Source organism: Anomaloglossus baeobatrachus, chromosome 2 (genome assembly GCF_048569485.1).
Source record: "Anomaloglossus baeobatrachus isolate aAnoBae1 chromosome 2, aAnoBae1.hap1, whole genome shotgun sequence".
NCBI classification, from domain to species: Eukaryota; Metazoa; Chordata; class Amphibia; order Anura; family Aromobatidae; genus Anomaloglossus; species Anomaloglossus baeobatrachus.
This window is the reverse complement of record NC_134354.1, coordinates 417,260,504-417,285,928: the sequence shown is the minus strand read 5'-3', so window position 1 is coordinate 417,285,928 and position 25,425 is coordinate 417,260,504. Positions and strand designations below refer to the sequence as shown.

The 25,425-nt window shown below is 45.0% G+C and overlaps 1 protein-coding gene across 1 annotated transcript in view; it reads left to right on the top strand.

Annotated features, from left to right (window-relative positions):
- Positions 1-17,136, top strand: part of CCDC28B (coiled-coil domain containing 28B) — a 47,108-nt gene extending 29,972 nt beyond the window's left edge. Inside the window, exons 4-6 of the mRNA XM_075334140.1 lie at positions 6,119-6,264; positions 10,426-10,448; positions 16,708-17,136. Of these exons, the coding sequence (XP_075190255.1) occupies positions 6,119-6,264; positions 10,426-10,448; positions 16,708-16,783 (245 nt within the window). The 3' untranslated portion in view covers positions 16,784-17,136. The remainder of the gene's footprint in view (positions 1-6,118; positions 6,265-10,425; positions 10,449-16,707) is intronic.
- Positions 17,137-25,425: the final 8,289 nt, after the last annotated feature.

Sequence of the window (25,425 nt, the reverse complement as noted above, 5' to 3'; positions counted from 1 at the left end):
ATCGCCTGGCGGGCGCCGGTCGATCAACTGATCGTTCAGAAAAGCCGGCCGCCAGTAAAATAGTAAGAAAAACAAAAACAATGGTCGTTTTTTTGCATCATCAGTCACATCAGTTGTGCCACTATCTGCAACACATATGTTGCATCAGTCACACAACTGATTGTGATGGATGCAAAACAATGCAAGTGTGAAAGCAGCCTTACTAATGTAACTCAAAGTGGAGATGTACAGTATTTATTACAATATATATTTCACTTTTTTTAAAGGAAGGCACAACTGTGAGAAGGAAAACCCTGGATGTTAGCCAACTGTCCTCAGTCACAAGGCTGAAGAGATTACTCCTTAATATTCTGATTTTATGGGAGCATTTAATTCCAAATGCCCTTTTAGCTGGATGACAGGCATAAAATAGAGCTTTATAAGTCTGTATCCAATGAATGACATGGGTACTTAAAAGCGAACCTGTCAGCAGATTTGGTGACTATAAGCTGCGGCCACCACCAGTGGACTCTTATATACAGCATTCTAACGTGATGTATATAAGAGCCCAGGCTGCTGTGTAAAACATAAAAATCACTTTATAATACTTAGCTAAACGGTTGCTGTGGTGGAGTTGGGTCATATGGGCGTCTCCATTCTACGGTGTCGGCGCCTCTTCTTTTGACCATCTTCGTCCTCCTTCTGAAGTCTGTGTGCATGACACGTCCTACGTCATACACACTCGTCGGTCCCGCGCAGGAGCACTACAATACTTTGCTCTGCCCTGCTTAGAGCAGATCAAAGTGCACCTGCGCAGGACCTCAATGCCGGCGAGTGTGGATGACGTTGGACGCGTTATGCACGTCGGCTTCAGAAGATGGACTACAAAGATGGCCGAAAGAGGAGGCGCCGGCACCGGAGAACAGAGACGCCCATATGACCCAACTCCACCGAAGCGACTTTTTAAGTAAGTATTAAAAAAGTGATTTTTACATTCTACACAGCGGCCTGGGCTCTTATATATAGCATGTTAGACTGCTGTATATAAGAGCCCACTGGTGGTGGCCGCAGCTTATAGGCCCCAAATCTGGTGACAGGTTCCCTTTAAGGTGGACCCGTCACCAAGTCTGAAGTGCCAGGTTTATACCTTTAATACAGTCATATGAAAAAGTTTCGGTACCCCTATTAATGTTAACCTTTTTTCTTTATAACAATTTGGGTTTTTGCAACAGCTATTTCAGTTTCATATATCTAATAACTGATGGACTCAGTAATATTTCTGGATTGAAATTAGGTTTATTGTACTAACAGAAAATGTGCAATCCGCATTTAAACAAAATTTGACCGGTGCAAAAGTATGGGCACCTCAACATAAAGGTGACATGAATAGTTTGTAGATCCTCCTTTTGCAAAAATAACAGCCTCTAGTCGCTTCCTGTAGCTTTTAATGAGTTCCTGGATCCTGGATGAAGGTATATTTGACCATTACTGTTTACAAAACAATTCCAGTTCAGTTAAGTTTGATGGTCGCCAAGCATGGACAGCATGCTTCAAATCATCCCACAGATGTTCAATGATATTCAGGTCTGGGGACTGGGATGGCCATTCCAGAACATTGTAATTGTCCCTCTGCATGAATGCCTGAGTAGATTTGGAGCGGTGTTTTGGATCATTGTCTTGCTGAAATATCCATCCCCTGCGTAACTCCAACTTCGTCACTGATTCTTGCACATTATTGTCAAGAATTTGCTGATACTGAGTTGAATCCATGCGACCCTCAACTTTAACAAGATTCCCGGTGCCGGCATCGGCCACACAGCCCCAAAGCATGATGGAACCTCCACCAAATTTTACTGAGGGTAGCAAGTGCTTTTCTTGGAATGCCATGTTTTTTTGCCTCCATGCATAACGCCTTTTTGTATGACCAAACAACTCAATCTTTGTTTCATCAGTCCACGGGACCTTCTTCCAAAATGTAACTGGGTTGTCCAAATGTGCTTTTGCATACCTCAGGCGACTCTGTTTGTGGCGTGCTTGCAGAAACGGCTTCTTTCGCATCAATCTCCCATACAGCTTCTCCTTGTGCAAAGTGCGCTGTATAGTTGACCGATGCACATTGACACCATCTGCAGCAAGATGATGCTGCAGGTCTTTGGAGGTGGTCTGTGGATTGTCCTTGACTGTTCTCACCATTCTTCTTCTCTGCCTTTCTGATATTTTTCTTGGCCTGCCACTTCTGGGCTTAACAAAAACTGTACCTGTGTTCTTCCATTTCCTTACTATGTTCCTCACAGTGAAAACTAACAGTTTAAATCTTTCAGACAACTTTTTATATCCTTCCCCTAAACAACTATGTTGAATAATCTTTGTTTTCAAATAATTTGAGAGTTATTTTGAGGAGCCCATGATGCCACTCTTCATAGGAGATTCAAATAGGAGAACTACTTGCAAGTGGCCACCTTAAATACCTTTTCTCATGATTGGATACACCTGCCTATGAAGTTCAAAGCTCAATGAGGTTACAAAACCAATTTAGTGCTTTAGTAAGTCAGTAAAAAGTAGTTAGGAGTGTTCAAATCAAGAAATTGATAAGGGTGCCCATACTTTTGCACCGGTCAAATTTTGTTTAAATGCGGATTGCACATTTTCTGTTAGTACAATAAACCTCATTTCAATCCAGAAATATTACTCAGTCCATCAGTTATTAGATATATGAAACTGAAATAGCTGTTGTAAAAACCCAAATTGTTATAAAGAAAAAAGGTTAACATTAATAGGGGTGCCCAAACTTTTTCATATGTCTGTATATAAGATATGAACATTCTTATTTAGTGCTATTTTATGGTCTTAACCAATGGGGTATGGTTCACAGGATACTCTGAGGCATATGGTTAAGCTGCTCTGTAATATTACCCAATGATCCATGTCCTTTTGTAAGGATCATAAAATGAGCACTAAGTAACATGGCCCATAGCTCTGGAACACTATGGCGGATTTAAAAAAAAAAACAACAAAAAAACTCCCTCTACACTAAGGGGAGCGGAGTGAATAAAATGAGAGCTAAAACATCCCACTTTTGACCTGGTGAAAGGTCGTCTTTAAAGTTCTATTGCCCCAGTTCATCAAAACAATTTTGCCAGAATTCTAGTGTAAATTACTTTGAAAAGTTGCAAATTTATGCAAATTATAGGAATTTTTTATTGTCTTTTACTGTTTTCACGCCAGTTTCCAAAATAGGCACAGCCGAGGTGGGAGAGGGACACATCAAGGGTGATGCCACAGCTTGGCTAAATCATGGCATTTCATACACCTAGAAATCTTACTCCAGTTAGTGACCATCCTTGCATAATGTTACTCACTTAATTCAATGTTTTAAAAAAGTATTTATAAGCTCCGCTTTTCCTATGATAATTACGGCCTGTGACTAGTCGAAGGGGTGTTAGTTCCCCAGAATAGACGACCCTCTTTCCATGTTATCACACCCCTGTAGGCTTAATAACATGATTTCCACGAGCAGGTGTCATCACAGCTCCTGGAAATCTCGAGCATGTGTGCGGCTCATCTTGGCAGCGTCACTGCGCTTCTAAAGCCGTGTGTATGCGTCCTGGTTTCAGAGAGGCACAGTGTATATGACTGGAGAAACAGCATCCGCACTTCTGATCATCCGCACTTCTGATTATCCGCAGTGTGCCTCTCTGAAGCCGGGACGCCTACAGTGCTGGCCAAAAGTATTGGCACCCCTGCAATTCTGTCAAAGAATACTCAGTTTCTTCCTGAAAATGATTGCAATCACAAATTCTTTGGTATTATTATCTTCATTTATTTTGTTTGCAATGAAAAAACACAAAAGAGAATGAAACAAAAATCAAATCATTAATCATTTCACACAAAACTCCAAAAATAGGCCAGACAAAAGTATTGGCACCCTTAGCTTAAGGGGTACTTTGCACGCTGCGACATCACAAGCCGATGCTGCGATGTCGAGCGCGATAGTCCCCGCCCCCGTCGGAGCAGCGATATCTTGTGATAGCTGCCGTAGCGAACATTATTGCTACGGCAGCTTCACACGCACTCACCTGTCCTGCGACGTCGCTCTGGCCGGCGATCCACCTCCTTCCTAAGGGGGCGGGTCGTGTGGCGTCACAGCGACTTCACAGGGTAGGCGGCCAATAGCAGCCGAGGGGCGGAGATGAGCAGGATGTAAACATCCCGCCCACCTCCTTCCTTCTCATATCAGCCGGGACGCAGGTAAGGTGATGATCCTCACTCCTGCGGCTTTACACACAGTGATGTGTGCTGCCGCAGGAACGAGGAACAACATCGTATCTGTCGCTGCACCGGCATTATGGAAATGTCGGAGACGACACCGATGATACAATAATGACGCTTTTGCGCTCGTTCATCGTATCAAAAAGGTTTTACACACTACGACATCGCAAGTGCGTCACTTTCGATTTGACCCCACCGACATCGCACCTGCGATGTCGTAGTGTGCAAAGCCGGCCTAATACTTGGTTGCACAACCTTCAGCCAAAATAACTGCGAACAACCGCTTCCGGTAACCATCAATGAGTTTCTTACAATGCTCTGCTGGAATTTTAGACCATTCTTCTTTGGCAAACTGCTCCAGGTCCCTGAGATTTGAAGGGCGCCTTCTCCAAACTGCCATTTTGAGATCTCTCCACAGGTGTTCTATGGGATTCAGGTCTGGACTCATTGCTGGCCACTTTAGTAGTCTCCAGTGCTTTCTATCAAACCATTTTCTAGTGCTTTTTGAAGTGTGTTTTGGGTCATTGTCCTGCTGGAAGACTCATGACCTCTGAGGAAGACCCAGCTTTCTCACACTGGGCCCTACATTATGCTGCAAAATTTGTTGGTAGTCTTTAGGCTTTATAATGCCATGCACACGGTCAAGCAGTCCAGTGCCAGAGGCAGCAAAGCAACCCCAAAAAATCAGGGAACCTCCGCCATGTTTGACTGTAGGGACCGTGTTCTTTTCTTTGAATGCCTTTTTTTTTTCCTGTAAACTCTATGTTGATGGCTTTTCTCAAAAAGCTCTACTTTTGTCTCATCTGACCAGAGAACATTCTTCCAAAACGTTTTAGGCTTTCTCAGGTATGTTTTGGCAAACTCCAGCCTGGCTTTTTTATGTCTCGGGGTAAGAAGTGGGGTCTTCCTGGATATCCTACCATACAGACCCTTTTCATTCAGACGCCGACGGATAGTCCGGGTTGACACTGTTGTACCCTCGGACTGCAGTGCAGCTTGAACTTGTTTGGATGTTAGTCAAGGTTCTTTATCCACCATCCGCACAATCTTGCGCTGAAATCTCTCGTCAATTTTTCTTTTCCGTCCACATGTAGGGAGGTTAGCCACAGTGCAATGGGCTTTAAACCTCTTGATGACACTGCGCACCGTAGACACAGGAACTTTCAGGTCTTTGGAGATGGACTTGTAGCCTTGAGATTGCTCATGCTTCTTCACAATTTGGATTCTCAAGTCCTCAGACAGTTCTTTGGTCTTCTTTCTTTTCTCCATGCTCAATGTGGTACACACAAGGACACAGGACAGAGGTTGAGTCAACTTTAATCCATGTCAACTGGCTTCAAGTGTGATTTAGTTATTGCCAACACCTGTTAGGTGCCACAGGTAAGTTAGGTGCTGTTAATTACACAAATTAGAGAAGCATCACATGATTTTTCAAACAGTGCCAATACTTTTGTCCACCCCCTTTTTTATGTTTGGTGTGGAAATATATCCAATTTGGCTTTATGACAATTTTTTTTTTTCATTGAAGACAAATTAAATGAAGATAATAATACCAAAGAATTTGTGATTGCAATCATTTTCAAGAAGAAACTGAGTATTATTTGACAGAATTGCAGAGGTGCCATTACTTTTGGCCGGCACTGTACAACCGGCTTCAGAGCTGGTTAGGCAGAGAATTTAGTCATACTAATGTGAATGTTGCTGAGTTAGGGGGCACAGGTTCCCTTTAATGAATGAAGAGTATCTGACTCCAACACGCCGCAGCAATACCAGAGAGAAAGTCGCCGGTCTTGCCTATGTGTATATTTCTCATCTATCCAGTCGATACTTTGTTTCAGTGAGCCTCTTCTATGTTATCTATTTTCTGTAGGGAGAGTATGCTCATTTGATCAGTTGGAAAAAGTGAGAGAGATGCAAGAACAATTAGCACGTCTTCACTTCAGCCTCGATGTGTGTGCAGAGGAAATAAGAGATGAGACCCACGCTGAGAGAAACCTGGAGCAATTACTAAATAATGTAAGACTGAAATCAATTTATTAAGGAATATACAGTATATCACAAGAAACACCTGATCTATGTTTAAGACTAGGTTCACATCTGCAGACATATGGCATATGTGTTGGCGCATACTTTAAAAATGTAAGCAAACGTGTTCCAAATTTAGAACTTCGCCTGCCTATATTTTGCCGTATAGCTTTAATAGATGCAATACATCTGTATATGTTTTTTTTTATTTTTTCATAACAGTATGCTTTTTTCCCCAACTAGTTTCTGCTAGTTTAGACAGATGCAACCCTATGGATTTTAGTGCAAACTCTTTGGGGAGGTGCAGAGGGTGTGTATAGGGGAGCATACATTTTTGTATCACCAAATTTATTAAAAGTTTATATGTTGTAGACATAATAAAGAGTAATGGTTTACATTTTAATCGTTTTTCATTAAATTAATGCAGATAAAAAAAGCATATGAAATTATAATTGTAGTGCTGCCGTCTCTGCACCACCCCAGCTGGGTTGCACCTTCCTCCGCTGCTGCGCGGCCATCCACGTGCTCTGCTGCCTCCTTCTCCTCCCGGGCCCTGTACATGCCGCACAGAATTCCCAGGAGTGTTCCTAAGTGGAAGGAAGGAGGTGGGCGGGATGTTCGTCCCGCTCATCTCCGCCCCTCCGCTTCTATTGGACGGCTGCTGTGTGACGTTGCTGTGACGCCACACGAACCGCCCCCTTAGAAAGGAGGCGGTTTGCTGGCCACAGCGACGTCGCAGAGAAGGTAAGTCCGTGTGACGGGTGTAAGCGATGTTGTGCGCCACGGGCAGCAATTTGCCCGTGACACACAACCGATGGGGGCGGGTACGCTCGCTAGAATCTCGCTAGCGAGATCGCAGCGTGTAAAGTACCTTTAAGGCGAGTCCATTGTTTTTTAAATTTTTATTATTATTATTATTATTATTATTATTATTATTATTTACCACAGTTACCTGAGTCCAGTCTGTGTCCAGTTCCTTGTTTTTGGATTTGCTGTACTATTCTGTGAACTGGCATCAATAAATCTCTTTTTAATCAGGAACAATAAAACTTCCTCTCTACTTATCTCTTAACTGCTCCATCTGTTTACTTCCCTACTCTTATTGATTGCATTATTCCTTTCTGTCTAAAAACATAACCCACATATTTCGTTTTATTAATTTAAAGCCTTTTATTATAGGAGAAGTAACAATATGGGTGCTAGGTCCCAGTCTTTACAATTCACATTGCGTTTTTACTTATGTTCACTGGTCCCGTCGGGACATCCGTCCGAACTCTCCCTCTCCCCCCTCCCGCAAAACAGGTTTCAGACACATACGACGATGGTGCCATTAAATATAATGGAGCAGACGGAGTCAGCGTGTACTGCCTTGCACCATTTTCGGGCATATACGTTTCTGCAGGCGGACACCCAGACGTAGTATATGCCTGAAAATGGTGCAAGACAGTACACGCTGACTCCGTCTGCTCCATTATAGTCAATAGCACCATCGGCGTATGCGTCCAAAACACGTTTGAGGGGAAAGGGGGGGTTCGGATGGATGCCCCGACGGGACCAGTGAATGGAAGTAAAAAAACAATGTGAAAGTGGCCTAAACTCCCTCTATAAACTGTAAAATTCCTTTTATTTCAGGGCTGCACTGTTTCCTGACAGTAGAAAATCTCTGTAATCTCTTATGTCTCTGTGGTTTACTGAGATAAACCACATAATGTGTATGTCTATGCCACTTTGTAGATAGGACACTGGTTCCAGTGGAAAGGGTGCCAAATATTGATTCCAATCAACTACTTCTAAACTCCTAGCACTCTCATGCATCATTTATCATTACTACTTATTTTTCATAATGCCCATAATATCATCATAAATCCATCTTTTAAAAGCAGACTGTTTCCGAGTAACCATTCCTAGTAGCGGTATACTTTTACATTCACCCAAGAACCATCAGAATTACAAAGTAATGCTTCTACTAATAACATTATAGTAATATCATTAGTTTATCAATGATATACATCTTTATCTATTTATCTATCTATCTATTATTTATCCATCTATATCTAACTATCTATCCATCTACCTATCTATCTATCTATCTATCATGTATCTATCTATCTATCTATCTACTGTATCTATTTATCTATCCATCTATCTATCTATCTACTGTATCTATCTGAGTCACAATAAATTGTAAAAGGATCACTAGAAAAGAAATGGCATATCAGTTACATATATATTTTGGATATCTTATACACCTATCATTAGTTATCAATTTTATACAACTGGAGTCAGTATACAGTAGTAACAGTCAGTCTTCAGTGAATTAATCTATGGGTATACTCTCTTCAATAGGCACATGGGACCTTCCCCCATATTCATGCTGTGTTTGCAGCGAAGGTGCCAGGGATATGTTGGAAGAATTTCCCAACGTATGCTTTAAAAACGCTTCACTGTATAGCATGGTTGGGGAACCTTATTTCCGTCAAGGGCTATTTGGAAATTTATACTATCATTCGGGGGCCGTACAAAATTATCAACTTGAAAATGACCCTGCTATATTTAGTCAAATAATTAATTAACTCACCCCTAATGTGATGGCTGGAGCTGGTTTTCTTTGGTACCTATATGATGTTCGGTGATATTGATCATGTTGCTTCTCACAACTGCCTTTCCAGGTTTATCTTGGTCTGGAACGCAGTGAACTCTTTGTCATAAGTTTTGTAAATCATATACATGACATAGGAGATGCTGGGACTGCTGTATATACACATCACAGGAGACATTGGGGCTGCAGTATATACATCACAGAAGGGGCTAAGCATATATGGCACTGGGGGGTAAATACATCACTGAGGAGCACAGACAATACTAGACAGTATACACATCAGTGGGGGGCACATGCAGCACTGGGAATATCTACATCACTAGGGGCACATACAGCACTAGGGGGTATAAACTTCAGTGGGGGAGCACATACAGCACTGGAAGGCATGTACAGTACTGGGGTTATATAAATCAGTGAAGGGCACATACAGCACTGGGAGGCATGTACAGTGCTGGAGGGTATATTTATCAGGGGGGCCACATACAGCACTGGGAGGCATGTACAGTGCTGGAGGGTATATTCATCAGGGGGGCCACATACAGCACTGGGAGGCATGTACAGTGCTGGAGGGTATATTCATCAGGGGGGCCACATACAGCACTGGGAGGCATGTATAGTACTGGGGGTATATACATCAGTGATGGGCACATACAGTACTGGGAGGCATGTACAGTGCTGGAGGGAATATTCATGGGGGGAACAGAGTACTGGGAGGCATATACATTACTAAGAGGTATATACTTCAGTGGGAGGCATTTATAGCACTGGGGACGCTGGGGCTGCTGCTCCTCTTCTAAGTTCTGTGGGATGGGAGCACATCACACACAATCCCTGTCCACCAAGCACATCCTCAGCATGCAGGATAATATCTTTTTGTGTATGCGCACGCAGCGTTCAGTAGTAAACACTGTGTGCAAGTGCTGGCAGCGCACATGGGACTTTAAAGGGACGGCAGCCAGCAAGATGTGGCTGCTACCCAAGCACTGCAGTCCCAAGGAATGTGCCCAGGGGCTGCAGAAAAGGTCATCATACAGTAGGTCAGAGGTTCCCCACCCCTGCTGTAAAGTGTTGCCTCTAAGATCCTATGTTTATTAAAGGAAAACTGTCATGTGGAAAAATACTATTAACCTGCATATATGGGGCTAGCATTCTGAACTTGCCCGGTGCCTGCACATTGAACCCAGCTGCTGGGAGGAAATTAACTTTAATCCTCCCAGCAGCTTCCAGATTCAGTCATGGAGGCAGTGCCAGCGTGGGTTCAGTCACCGCTGTGTGTATGGAGAGCAGAGGCTGTAGCCAATCCCCCCACACTGACTAACAGCTCGCTCAGCATTAGAGAAGGCTGTCAGGGGGCTGAGGGGCAGACTATAGATTCAGTTATTGTATACACCAGGACATTTATCGCATACAGTATGTATACCCTGCAAGCGCAGTGAGAGCATTCCTTTTTTTACTGTATAGGAAATAAAGGTCAAAGTATTGTTATATTGATTATGTGCATGTACTTTATCTGAAAATCAAGTGTCTAACACACTAAACATATTATATTTCAGCTGGAAGAACTGAGTAACTCCATGTATCCTTTTCAGTAAAATATGCTTAAGAGGAATTAGTCACAAGATAAGACCTGGATGAGGGATTTAACAAAGTCAGAAGATATGCCACAGTTGCTGTTACCACAATACCCCTTTAAGGCCATGATTGCAGTATTTTGGTCAGTAGGTCACATCAGTACTTGTCAGCCAAATCTAGGAGTGGGTAAGAAATCCAGAAGTGGTGCTCGTGTTTCTATTATACTTTCCTCTGATTGCTCCACTCCTGATGTAAGTTACTGAATTTACATACTTTCCTATTGTTGGTGGAACTACATGACAGTCGGGCAAGGACACTGATTGTTTTCTACTTTCCTATTCTGGTTATTAAAATAAGTGAAACATTAACAGTTAACAATTGTATGTGACGTTAGAAACACTAAAAATGTGCCCTTTATGGTGGTGGTCTTACCAATAGTTTGGCTGGTCTGACCGAGTAGTAGGAGTATTGACTAGAATCTCTATGAGATAAAAGGATCAATATTGGATGACATTTTTGTGCTCTTAACATTTTCATAAAATCAAGAAAAAGGTCATGAGAATAAAAACTAGACATGGGGAAATAAACTTGTATGTCCATGGCAAATCATCTCTAACCAGAGGCAGAAAGCAAGGTCCATTCTTAAGCGGGCTTTACACGCTACGATATCGCTAGCAATTTCTAGCGATATCGAGCGTGTAAGCACCCGCCCCCGTCGTGTGTGCGATATCGTGTGATCGCTGCAGCAGCGAACATTATCGCTACGGCAGCGTCACACGCACTTACCTGGTCGGCGGCGTCGCTGTGACTGCTGAACAATCCCTCCCTCAAGGGGGAGGTGCGTTCGGCATCACAGCGACGTCACCGCAACGTCACTAAGCGGCCGGCCAATCAAAGCGGAGGGGCGGAGATGAGCGGGACGTAACATCCCGCCCACTTCCTTCCTTCCGCATTGCGGCCAGCGGCAGATAAGGAGACTTTCCTCGCTCCTGCGGTGTCACACATAGCGATGTGTGCTGCCGCAGGAGCGACGAACCACATCGATAATCAACCATTACCGATTTTTGGTTTTGGGACGACCTCTCCATGGTGAACGATTTTCACCATTTTTGAGGTCGCTTAAGGTCGCTGGCAAGTGTCACAAGCTGCGATACCGTTAATGACGCCGGATGTGCGTCACTAACAACGTGACCCCGACGATAAAACATTAACGATATCGTAGCGTGTAAAGCCCCATTTACAACTGCTGTACTCGCCACATAAATAACTCTTTAGAACCCTTGTAATGGTATTTTACCACGCTTTTTCATATTTCTATAGTTACAGCCAATTACAAATCCTATAATAGGGAGATAGCACCATCTAGTGTTAAATGTGCAGACTTTCCGCTGTTACATTTAATCCGTGAGGAAACACTTAGTGACAACACTGATGTTAGTTTATTTATCTTTCTAACTACACAAAGAAGGGTGATAGAGAAGATGAAACAATTAAATGCCGTTCATATTGCCTTTACATTTGCCAATGCAGTGACTACCAATTAACAAACTTCTCTGATAAAAAAGCAAAGCGTTACATTTTACTAGCATCGTGCTCTGAGATGTCCCAGTTTAGGCTGTCCCCCAATATGGCACCCACTGGTAATATTGCATTGGTGCTTAAATTCATAAATGGCTCCATACATTGCAGGAACAGTGAGACTTTTGCTCTGCCCCAGCCATATATATCCAGTACTTTGCACAGACTTTGAAGCAGAGGTCCTATGTATGGAAGATGAGCACTGCTGCAACGTTGAAATTGGTCAGGTCAATGGACACCACTTTTTTTTTTTTTTTTTCTTAAACAAATATAGTTCTGTAACTTTCATTTTTAATTAAAGGACACCTGTCAGATAAAAAAAATGCTTTTAACCTGCAGATATGGGTTTAATCTGCAGGTTAATAGCATAAAGCTGCTCGGAACCAGCAACAAGAGACGTTGGGATGCTATGAAATGTAAGGAAAACAAAAATGCAATGGTTTAGAAATCTTTTAGAGCCATATTTTTTTCACAACACAACATAGAACACATCAGTAAGTGAAAGTGAAATTTCCCAGTGTTTTGTTACGCCTATACCAACTATTCTGAGATGCTTCATGTGTTGAGACTTCATTTTTTCAAATGGAAAATTTCTAACTTTCACCAACTGATGTGTTCTATGATGTTTCCTAAATAAAATATGGCTATTGTTACGCCATCAGCGGCGTCCCTGCACTGCCCCATTCCCTTCTCCTGGCAGGACCGCTGCTGATCTCACATTCCTGACTGTTCTGTATCCGCCACAGCTCCTGTTCCGCCCTTCACTTTTGCTCTTCCCAGGGATCCTGTCCCCACTGCAGCTCCTATTTCTGCCGCTGTCTTTTGCTCACGGGGCCTGCACACGCCACGCAGGTCCCCTGGGAACACACTTAGGGGTACTTTGCAGCGATATCTTGTGATTGCTGGCGTAGCGAATGCCCGACCTAAGGGGGCGGGTCGTGCGGCGTCACAGCGACGTCACACGGCAGGTGGCCAATAGCAGCGGAGGGGCGGAGATGAGCAGGATGTAAACATCCCGCCCACCTCCGTCCTTCCGCATTGCAGTCGGGACGCAGGTAGGAGATGTTCCTCGCTCCTGCGGCTTCACACACAGTGATGTGCGCTGCCGCAGGAACGAGGAACTACATCGTACCTGTCACTGCACCGGAAATGTCGGATCCTACACCGATCATACGATAACGACGCTTTTGCGCTCGTTAATCGTATCAAAAAGGATTTGCACACTACGATATCGACTGCGACGCCGGATGTGCGTCACTTTTGATTTGACTCCACCGACATCGCACCTGCGATGTCGTAGTGTGCAAAGCCCGCCTTAGGGTGTGCGCATACCCCGTCTATTAAAGGAGCACTGCGCTCAATTAGGTCACGCCTCCTGCCTTTCACTGGGAGGCATTAGGTATTTAGGGCACAGTCCGCCTTTGGGAGGTGCCTTTGCAACAAGGTTCCTGACATTGTACTACTGTGCATTTACCTATATGTGTATCCTATCCTGTATGCAGTACCCATGTCCTGCATCACACACATCTGTGTCCAGTATCCTGTAACCGTGCCCTGTGCCGGTGCCCAATACTAGTACCAGCATCCAATATCCCGTGTCCATGTCCTGAGGCCTAATCCTGTGCCAGACTGTCCTGCCTGTGCCTATACCCGAACCAGTTCTGTCCGTGACCCGGAACCTGACTAGCCTGCACCTTCCATACTGTTGGTACTAGTACCCAATTCCTCTCCAGCCTGTTGTCCTGCTCTGCAAGTCTCCTGGATCTGTATCAATGTCCCTGACCCTTCAGCTGCTACAGTGCCAAGTTCCCTTGGAGTGGCACCTGGCAGCTACCTACAACAAGAAAAACCAAAGCCACAGCAGATTAGGGCAGGGTATACACTGTGTGCAGAATTATTAGGCAAGTTGTATTTTAGAGGATTTTTTTATTATTGATCAACAACTGTGTTTTCAATCAACCCAAAAGACTCATAAATATCAAAGCTTAATATTTTTGGAAGTTGGAGTGGTTTTTTTTTTAGATTTGGCTATCTTAAGGCTGCTTTACACGCTACAACATATCTAACGATGTAAACCTACAACTTCCCTAAAAGGGAGGCCCCGCCCATCACCACCAGCCTGCCTGCTAAACAACCTTAACATGTCTCAAGGTAAACTTGCCATAACTTTATTACACGACATGTTACTGGCACCGTTTTAGGGAAAGCTTTCTATGGGTAACCTACCCCTTGATTCATTTGCTTTTCCTGTCGTTTTCCTGGCTATTTGGCCTTTTTGAAACTTGACCCATGTGTTTAGTTGCTGGTCTTCCATCTGCTGGTGATCTTTGTGCACTTTTTGTGTCTGGCGACTTTAAGATTCTGTTCGCCTTTACCGTCTGTCCTTATGTCACGCACATTTTATTATTAAAATTCTTTGTATTTCACCATATATTTTGTTTTTGGTCTCCTTTCTTTACCAGCGATCTTCCTTCTTATTCTACTTACTGGTATAATTGATCACTGGGCACTTTTTTGGTTTTGTATATCTAACGATGTGTCGGCGGGGTCACGTCGTAAGTGACGCACATCCGGCATCATTAGTGGTGTTGTAGTGTGGGACAGCAACGTGCGACTGCGATTGAACGTAAAACCATTCATCGCATACACGTCGTTCATTTCCTAATAATTGCACGTCGGGTTGTTCAATGTTCCAGAGGCAGCACACATCGCAGTGTGTTACACCCCGGGAACTATGAACAGATCTTACCTGCGTCCCGCGGCTCCCGCCGGTAATGCGGAAGGAAGGAGGTGGGCGAGATGTTTACGTCCCGCTCATCTCCGCCCCTCCGCTTCTATTGGCCGGCTGCCGCGTGACGTCGCTGTGACGCCGAACGTCCCCCCCACTCCAGGAAGTGGATGTTCGCCGCCCACATCGAGGTCGTATGGAAGGGTAAGTACGTGTGACAGCTTTTAATCGATTGTGCGACACGGTCAACAAATTGAACATGCCGCACATACGATGGGGGCGTGTCACATCGCATACAATATCGTATGCTTAATTGAAAGGTGTAAAGCAGGCTTAAGGAGGATATCTGTTTGTGCAGGTAACGATGACTGTGCAGAATTATTAGGCAACTTAATAAAAACCAAATATATTCCCATCTCACTTGTTTATTTTCACCAGGTAAACCAATATAACTGCACAAAATTTAGAAATAAACATTTCTGACATGCGAAAACAAAACCCCAAAAAATTAGTGACCAATATAGCCACCTTTCTTTATGATGACAATCAACAGCCTACCATCCATAGATTCTGTCAGTTGCTTGATCTGTTTACGATCAACATTGCGTGCAGCAGCCACCACAGCCTCCCAGACACTGTTCCGAGAGGTGTACTGTTTTCCCTCCCTGTAGATCTCACATTTTATGAGGGACCACAGGTTCTTTATGGGGTTCAGATCAGGTGAACAAGGGGGCAATGTAATTATTTTTTCATCTTTTAGACCTTTACTGTCCAGCCATGCTGTGGAGTAGTTGGATGCATGTGATGGAGCATTGTCCTGCATGAAAATCATGTTTTTCTTGAACGATACCGATTCTTCCTGTGCCACTGCTTGAAGAAGTTGTCTTTCAGAAACTGGCAGTAGGTCTGGGAATTGAGCTTCACTCCATCCTCAACCCGAAAAGGTCCCACAAGTTCATCTTTGATGATACCAGCCCATACCAGTACCCCACCTCCACCTTGATGGCACCTGATGTCATTAGACCACACCCCTCCTCATTACAGAGATGCACATCACCTGATTTACTTAATTGGTAGTTGGCTCTCAAGCCTATACACTTTGGAGTAGGACAACATGTATAAAAATTATCATGTGATCAAAATACTAATTGCCTAATAATTGTGCACACAGTGTGTATAAAATTTAGACCTCAAGAAGAAAAAACCCTGTTAAAAATATTTCATTACAAGTTATTTTTTAACAGTGTTTTTTCATCTTGAGGTCTAAATTTTATACACACTGTGTGCACAATTATTAGGCAAATGAGTATTTTGATCACATGATAATTTTTATACATTTATACCTACAACAGCAAGTCTAACCTCTCCATCAGAGGCTCTAGTGAAGAACCAGGTAGTCCCTTAGTTACGCCCCTCCAGAGCAAGCCAGTTCTCATGGCGCAGTGGGTCCACACCCACATGCATGACAGCCATAACATTTTCACATTATTCCATTCTTATTTTCTTTACATTTCACACAGCATCCCAACTTTTTAGGAATTGGAGTTGTAGATGCCAAATATCAGCTGGTCAGTTGTTAACCAGTGACGTGGCATGGGGTCTTTGCTGTAAAGTTTCCCTAACCCATTATAAAATGTGCTTTCAAAATGTCAGACGTGAGGACATCTACAGCCGTTACTAAAAAGCAAGCAGTGAGACCAGGTCACTTCAGGGGCTAAGAAATGACCAGCAGACACTTGGTATCTCATTTTTGGTATGCTCCAGGCAGTATATCAATAAGATCAGATGGCGGCAGAACAGAGCAGATTTCTGCATGTATTACAAAGCCATCAAGACATGGGTGATGTTTACAGGTTTGAATAAATTAAAAAAAGAGAGCTGCAAATTACATCACATGGAAGGAAAATGTACTAACTTTACAAACTCAATTTCTTATACTTCCTTAATAAGTCCTTAGACAAAAACTCAACCTTGCAGAAAACCAGAATGCACCGGCATCTCCTAATGAAGACATGACAGAGAATATCCAATAAGGAGGACTACCAGTAGATATCAACTTCTACAAGACAATGTAGACTCACCACACAGGAGTACACAAGTCCAAAAAAGGTCCTCACTGCTCTGAAACCGTTTGGAAACTCTAAGGAGAAGAATGAGTCGTCAAGAGCCTACTGTCCTACAGGAGATACAAGCACAATTCAAGAAATGCATGGATTTAGGTTCCAACAGATCTAGCTGGCATCAAGCAATATAGAAAATTCTGTAATTTTAAGGACTATACTATTAGATTAATTTTTTTTAGTCTACAAAGGAATATTGTTTTAATATCTGCAATATAGCAATGAACCTCACCACTTCCTAATAAAAAGGTCTAATATATAATGAACAGATTGTTCAGTTATTTATTTGGATCCAAATTATTTAAAGTAGTAATCTTCAATAGCTGTGAAACTACCACCCCCAACATGCTTTAGACACTTGAAGAAAACAGCAAAGTTAGGGAGGCTTTGCACGTTGCGACATCGCAAGCCGATGCTGCGATGTCGCACGCGATAGTCCCCGCCCCCGTCGCAGGTACGATATCGTGTGATAGCTGGCGTAGCGAAAATTATCGCTACACCAGCTTCACATGCACTCACCTGCCCTGCGACCGTCGCTCTGGCCGGTGAACCGCCTCCTTCCTAAGGGGGCGGGTCGTGCGGCGTCATAGCGACGTCACACGGCAGGCGGCCAATAGCGGCGCAGGGGCGGAGATGAGCAGGATGTAAACATCCCGCCCACCTCCTTCCTTCCGCATATCCTACGGAAGCCGTGGTGACGCCGGTAGGAGATGTTCCTCGCTCCTGCGACTTCACACACAGCGATGTGTGCTGCCGCAGGAGCGAGTAACAACATCGGACCGTCGCGTCAGCGTAATTATGGATTACGCCGACGCTGCACCGATGATACAATTACGACGATTTTGCGCTCGTTAATCGTATCATCTAGGCTTTACACACTACGATGTCGCATGCGATGCCGGATGTGCGTCACTTTCAATTTGACCCCACCGACATCGCACCTGCGATATCGTAGTGTGCAAAGCCCGCCTTAAACACAGTAATCAGATTTTCAAAGGGAAGTTTAAAGTGGTTGTCCACAACTTTTGTAATGATGACCTACAGTACAGACCGAAAGTTTGGACACACCTTTTCATTCAAAGAGATTTCTTTAATTTCAGGACATTAAACATTAAAACATGTGGAATGAAATACTTAAAAAAGTGTGAAACAACTGAAAATATGTCTTATATTCTAGGTTCTTCAAAGTAGCCACCTTTTGCTTTCATTACTACTTTGCACACTGTTGGCATTATCTTGAAGAGCTTCAAGAGGTAGTCACCGGAAATGGTTTTCCAACAGTCTTGAAGGAGTTCCCAAAGATGCTTAACACTTGTTGGCCTTTTTGCCTTCACTCTGCGGTCCAGCTCATGCCAAATCATCTCGATTGGGTTCAGGTCTGGTGACTGTGGAGGCCAGGTCATCTGGCGTAGCACCCCATCACTCTCCTTCTTAGTCAAATAGCCCTTACACAGACTGGAGATGTGTTTGGGGTCATTGTCCTGTTGAAAAATAAATGATGGTCCAACTAAACGCAAACCGGATGGAATAGCACGCCGCTGCAAGATGCAGTGGTAGCCATGCGGGTTCTGTATGCCTTCAATTTTGAATACATCCCCAACAGTGTCACCAGCAAAGCACACCCACACCATCACACCTCCTCCTCCATGCTTCACGGTGGGAACCAGCCATGTAAAGTCCATCCGTTCACCTTTTCTACAAAGCCACGGTGGTTGGATCCAAAGATCTCAAATTTGGACTCATCAGATCAAAGCACAGATTTCCACTGGTCTAATGTCCATTCCTTGTGTTCTTTAACCCAAACAAGTCTCTATTGCTTGTTGCCTGTCCTTAGCAGTGGATTCCTAGCAGCTATTTTACCATGAAGGCCTGCTGCACAAAGTCTCCTCTTAACAGTTGTTCTAGAGATGACAAGGTGTGTCCAAACTTTTGGTCTGTACTGTATGTGGTTGAGATCAGCAGAACTGCTGAACTCAGTGATAAGTGGCAGTGGTCTCTAGCACTGTAGTCGACAAATTATGGTAAGCACTAAGGGTGAATTGTGATGCTCAGTGGTTGGATGAATATCCTGACAATAATATACTATATACTATGGCACTCCTTAGTTGCAGCAAAAAAAAAAAGAATATTGCTCTGTCAACATGTCATGTTCAGGAGTACCACGCTTTACACGATGGGCAATGTTTCAGTCCGCCCAGACCCTGATTATACCTTGAATGAAACTGATATAACAGAACTTTAAGTAAATGTGTCGCCCCAGGGCTATGGGGTACTCAGTCCCGGGCCGTATATGTGCGGGGATGCTGTGTCACGGTTGTGTAACAGCCGATGCCCGGTTCCGTGACCCTGGTCGTCACTTTTTAAAGGGGTTATATACAGGGGAGATTAAAGAGTTTATATCGTGACGCCACTTGCGGGTTGCGGTTATGGTGATGGAATTGCCGCTGCTCAGTCTTTTACCACTGGGGCTGATGGTGATGGCAGCCTGGATGGCAGGCCCTCCGCAAGTAGGGCTGCGCCCCACAGAGTGGATGTTGGGGTCCGGCGCAGAAAGAAGGGAGACCACACGATGGGGATGCAGTGCAACTCTTGTTTACTCACACCATTGTTGGTGCTGCTGCACTGAGGACGGCTGGTGTCGACCCCTGATCCCTTTTGTTCCAGTACCGATGTGGTAACCTGGTGGCGTGTTTCTCCGGCACCTCTCACTGGTTGGTGGAACTGTGATAGGGTAAGAGTGTATTAATGACCTTTATTCACTGTGAATGCAAAATGATTATTTACTGATCATTGTATGCATTGTTACTGACCAGCCACAAGAGGCTGCTGTTTTGCATCTGCCTTTGACTGCTTGGTTACTATAGCAACAGCTCAACTGACTTCGGCTGTGGACTTGGAGACCTGAGGAGGTGCTGTGTGTGAGCTGAAGCAAAAGCAAGAGGTGTGCGTAACAGAAAGGAGCCGCCGCAGAAACACTCAAGTGAATTGTGAGAAGACTCGTATTAGAGTTTAGTGAGGAGGACCGTGACGTGTGTGAGCAGCATCCTGCCGACTACGCCAAAAATGTAAGTCGTGTACAGGGTGGGCTCCCCAGTATACAGAAAAACCACGCACCAGGTAAAGGACTCTAGGCAGTTGGATTGATAAATGATTGCTTTACTTTACCAAAATAAAAAAAACATGCATAAAACAGAAAGAATAGAACAATATATTTACAAGACCAAAAGCCTATACCCCTATGCTGCGCCACCCGTAATGGCGATTTATGCCGCCTTCTCACCAACCTTTGCCTAACCAAGGGACTGTCTAAACAGTCACCTAATACCTGGTAATCGCTCTGGCTAGCAGGAGTAATTGTGTGTATGTGTGCGAACACGCCCTACCAGTGTCGCATCACAAGAGCTTACAACTTAAGGTCCAGTCACACTAAGCAACTTACCAGCGATCCCAACAACGATAGGGATCGCTGGTAAGTTGCTAGGAGGTTGCTGGTGAGATGTCACACTAGCGACGCTCCAGCGATCCCACCAGCAACCTGACCTGGCAGGGATCGCTGGAGCGTCGCTACACGAGTTGCTGGTGAGCTCACCAGCAACCAGTGACCAGCCCCCAGCGCCGGGTGGAAGATGCTGCGCTTGGTATCTAAGGTAAATATCGGGTAACCAACCCGATATTTACCTTGGTTACCAGCGCACGGAGCTACACGTGCAGAGAACAGGGAGCAGCGCACACTGAGCCCTGGCTCCCTGCTCTCCTAGTTACAGCACACATCGGGTTAATTACCCGATGTGTGCTGCAGCTATATGTGCACAGAGCAGGGAGCAGCGTACAATGCTTAGCGCTGGCTCCCTGCTCTCCTAGTTACAGCACACATCGGGTTAATTACCCGATGTGTGCTGCAGCTAAATGTGCACAGAGCAGGGAGCAGCGCACAATGCTTAGCGATGGCTCCCTGCTCTCCTAGCTACAGCACACATCGGGTTAATTAACCCGATGTGTCCTGCAGCTACATGTGCACAGAGCAGGAGCCAGCACTGACAGTGAGAGCGGCGGAGGCTGGTAACAAAGGTAAATATCGGGTAACCAAGGACAGGGCTTCTTGGTTACCCGATGTTTACTGTGGTTACCAGCCTCCGCAGAAGCCGGCTCCTGCTGCCTGCACATTTAGTTGTTGCTGTCTCGCTGTCACACACAGCGATGTGTGTTTCACAGCGGGACAGCAACAACTAAAAAATGGCCCAGGACATTCAGCAACAACCAACGACCTCACAACAGGGGCCAGGTTGTTGCTGGATGTCACACACAGCAACATAGCTAGCAACATCGCTGCTACGTCACAAAAGTTGTTCGTTAGCAGCGATGTTGCTAGCGATGTTGCTTAGTGTGACGGGGCCTTTAGTTACCTAAACATAAACAAAACCCATTAACCCCCCCTGAATACCCTTGATTGCTGAAGCCTCACAGATAAGGCAGATGGTAAAAGTGGGAAGGCAAACCACACAGCTCAGCAACACAGTCCTGAAAATCTTTCTGAAGCAACAGTCAATGCAAACATGTGGCGCTGTCCCTTTAAGGTTTTAAATGTAACTGACAAACTGACAAGGCAGTGCCAGAAAGTCCCACTGTGTATATAGTCGGCCTAAGCAGAACAGATATGTGTTTTGGTACCAAAACAAAGTGTTGTGTGCACGCAGTCCTGGGCGCAGCCTACCGTACCCGGGTACTATGGTGTCCAATTGCCAAAAACAGAGACTGGAGGATCCTCTCACGGTGACCAGTATAGCCAGCAACTGAAGAATGTCGGTCTCCGGCACAGGATGCTGCTCACACACGTCACGGTCCTCCTCACTAAACTCTAATACGAGTCTTCTCACAATTCACTTGAGTGTTTCTGCGGAGGCTTCTTTCCGTTACGCACACCTCTCGCTTTTGCTTCAGCTAACACACAGTACCTCCTCAGGTCTCCAAGTCCACAGCCGAAGTCAGTTGAGCTGTTGCTATAGTAACTAAACAGTCAAAGGCAGATGCAAAACAGCGGCCTCTTGTGGCTGGTCAGTAACAATGAACAGTAAATAATCATTTTGCATTCACAGTGAATAAAGGTTATTAATACACTCTTACCCTATCTGTATTCTGTATACTGGGGAGCCCACCATGTACACGACTTACAGAACCCCGTGGCTTGGAGCGTCTGGGGGGTCCCCTACTTTCTGTCGGCAGTCTCTGGTTCATACGGCGGGCAGTGTGAACCCTGTAGGGTCGGTGTTCTGTTCTGGTCCCTGGCTCTATCTTTACTGCTGGTGCCCCCGGATTCTTGGGTCAGTGAGGTCCTTGAAGGTCCCCTCACTCTGCAGGTATTTGTCAGGTATCCTGAAACGTTCGCCTGACCTAGGGCCCTGTACCCCGTCGGTGCTCTGGTTCCAGGGGTACCTGACTGTACCCTCTCTGGCAACCACTCTCCTGCATCATCTAGGTCACTGCTACATGACCCCGTCTGGAGACACGTCCGTCCCCTTCAACTGTCACTACCGGACTCCCTCACTGTCTGTCTCCTCCCACCTGGTGGTCGGCTAGTGGACTGGACTGGCTCCACCCCTGGGTGTCCATCCATTGGGTCCCAGACTAGTAAGTCACCCATGATTGGGAGAGGGAACTGGGGTTAATTATGTGTTTTGGTGTTACCGGCACTGGTCTTCCAGTTCCCTGGGGGTAGGCCCTGCATCTTTGTCAGGATGCAGTACCCAGTAGTGCTCTGATGGGTTCAAGGACGCTACATAAACATACATAAAAATACATTGGTAAGTGGTGTTATTACCGTATATACGTATAAGCAGTATAAGCAGACCTGAGTATAAGCCGAAGCATCTAAGTTTACCAGAATAAACTGTTAAGACTTATTCACTTGAGTGTAAAGGGTTCTTTACACGCTGCGATATCGGTACCGATATCGCTAGCGAGCGTACCCGCTCCCGTCGGTTGTGCGTCACAGGCACATCGCTGGCCATGGCGCGCAACATTGCAAGGAACAGTCACACATACTTACCTGCCTAGCAACGTCACTGTGACCAGCGAACCGCCTCCTTTCTAAGGGGGTGGTTCGTTCGGCGTCATAGCGACGTCCCTAAGCGGCCGCCCAATACAAGCGGAGGGGCGGAGATGAGCGGGCCAAACATCCCGCCCACCTCCTTCCTTCCTCATTGCCGGTGGTCGCAGGTAAGGAGATGTTCCTAGTTCCTGCGGTGTCCTGCCGCAGGAACGACGAACAACATCGTTACTGCACATACAACGATTTTTGGTAAATCAATGACCTCTCCAAAAACAACGATTTTTACCTCTTTTGCGATTGTTGAAGGTCGCTCGTACGTGTCACATGCTGCGATGTCGCTAACGACGCCAGATGTGCGTCACAAACACTGTGACGCCGACGGTAAATCGTTAGCGATGTCGCAGCGTGTAAATGGCCCTTTAGCCTAGGGTGGGAAATGCAGCAGCTACTGGTAGTAATGTGCCCATTTTGTCCCCTGTAGTAATGTGCCCACATTGTCTCCTGTAGTATTGTGCCCATATTGTCCCTTGTAGTGATGTGCCCACATTGTCTGCTGTGGTAATATGCCCATATTCTACCCTGCAGTAATGAGCCCTGTAGTAATGTGCCCCATCCTTGTGCCCTGTAGTAATGTGCCCCATCCTTGTGCCCTGTAGTAATGTGTCCATCTTGACCCTGTAGTATGGCTCATATTATCTCCTGTAGTACTGTAGTCATGTGCCTATATTGTCCCCTGTACTAATGTGGCCCATATTGTCTCCTATAGTAATGTACTCTCTAGTAATGTGCCCATCCTTTAGTAATGTTCTCATTCATCGCCTTCTTGTCTCCTACTGTGCCATTGTTCACACAGACACACACACACACCACACGCACGCACGCACGCACGCACGCACGCACAGTTCTAAATAATTGTATGTGTATGTGAACAATCTAGTCACTTAACTTCAGTTCAATGCTTTTCGGCACCGCAAATTATTCAAGTGAAGTAAAGCGCTGACGACAACAACGGTGAACCCTGAATCGGCCTCAATCACCGAGGGGGTCTGTGTGACTGTGGTCCGCAAAAAAGCAGGTGAGAGGACAGCGCAAGAACAGAGGACAGGGGAGAATAATTATTTGTGGGACTCTCACTTGAATATAAGCAGAGGGGGGGGTTCAAGAAAAAATGGGCTGAAAACTCAGCTTATACTAGAGTATATACGGTATATATGCAAGATCATATATACAATTACAGGGGTTTTCCAGTTTAAAAAACCACTGTTCCCAGCTGCGGTTCAGTTTAAAATGTTCGCTGATAAACAAAGATTTTGTTACATGAGTACTGTTGATAGCTCTTATAACTTTCTTTTTGTGTGCTGATTCAAATCTGCAATCAGAGTTTTCCTATCGGGCACTATTTTTCCATAATTTTGTTTTTTCCAATAAATTTAGCCTACATTGCCCCTTCATAAATTTCTTTAGCTTTTTAGGTGCTGGATTATAACTTTGCACTATTCTTATGAAGTTGGTTTATTTTCACACTTTGGTAACAAACAGAGCTCTGGGTTTTTTCCAAAGTTGACCAATCTTGGGGATTTGTGTGCTTTGGGGTTTCACGGGTTACATTCCAAAAAGCTTAAAGGGAACCTGTCATCAGAAATTTCGCCCAAAAGCTAAAAGATTCCCCCTCTGCAGCTCCTGGGCTGCATTCTAGGAAGGTCCCTGTTATTATTGTGCCCCATGTGAGACCAAAATAAAGCCTTTATAAAGTTCTACCTTTTTGTATGCAGCTTCTGTAAATGTGTCACGGGGGCGGGCTCTCTGCCGTCCGTTATTCTGCCTCCTGGTCCTGTATGCCGCCCCCATCGCTCCTTTCCATATCTGATGCACCGCCCACTGCTCCAGCCATCCCCGCGCATGCCCAGTGCCAGTCTCACAGGACTGAGCAGTGTGACCGCTGGTGACATGTGCGCAGGCAAGTGATTATGGGCGGGACTGTGACTGTTATCAGCAAGTACCCGCCCATAATCTCGTGAGCGCGCAAACCTCTCCAGCATTCACACTGAGCTCAGTGTAGATGCTAGACTGTATGGGCTGCTTCCAGGGATGACGTCCCTTTGTCATGTGATAGTATTTTGAACACGCCCCTATCACATGACAAAGGGACGTCATCAACCCCAGACCTTTTAACTACTTCATTGATTACAGGTTAACGAGGGACACGCCTTCAGAGTTAATTGCAGCCCTTAGAGTCCCTTGTCCAATTACTTTTGGTCCCTTGAAAAAGAGGAGGCTATGCATTACAGAGCTATGATTCCTAAACCCTTTCTCCGATTTGGATGTGAAAACTCTCATATTGCAGCTGGGAGTGTGCACTTTCAGCCCATATTATATATATAATTGTATTTCTGAACATGTTTTTGTAAACAGCTAAAATAACAAAACTTGTGTCACTGTCCAAATATTTCTGGCCCTGACTGTACGTTATCTGCATCCCTGATCAGCGCTCAGCGGGACGCACGGATGG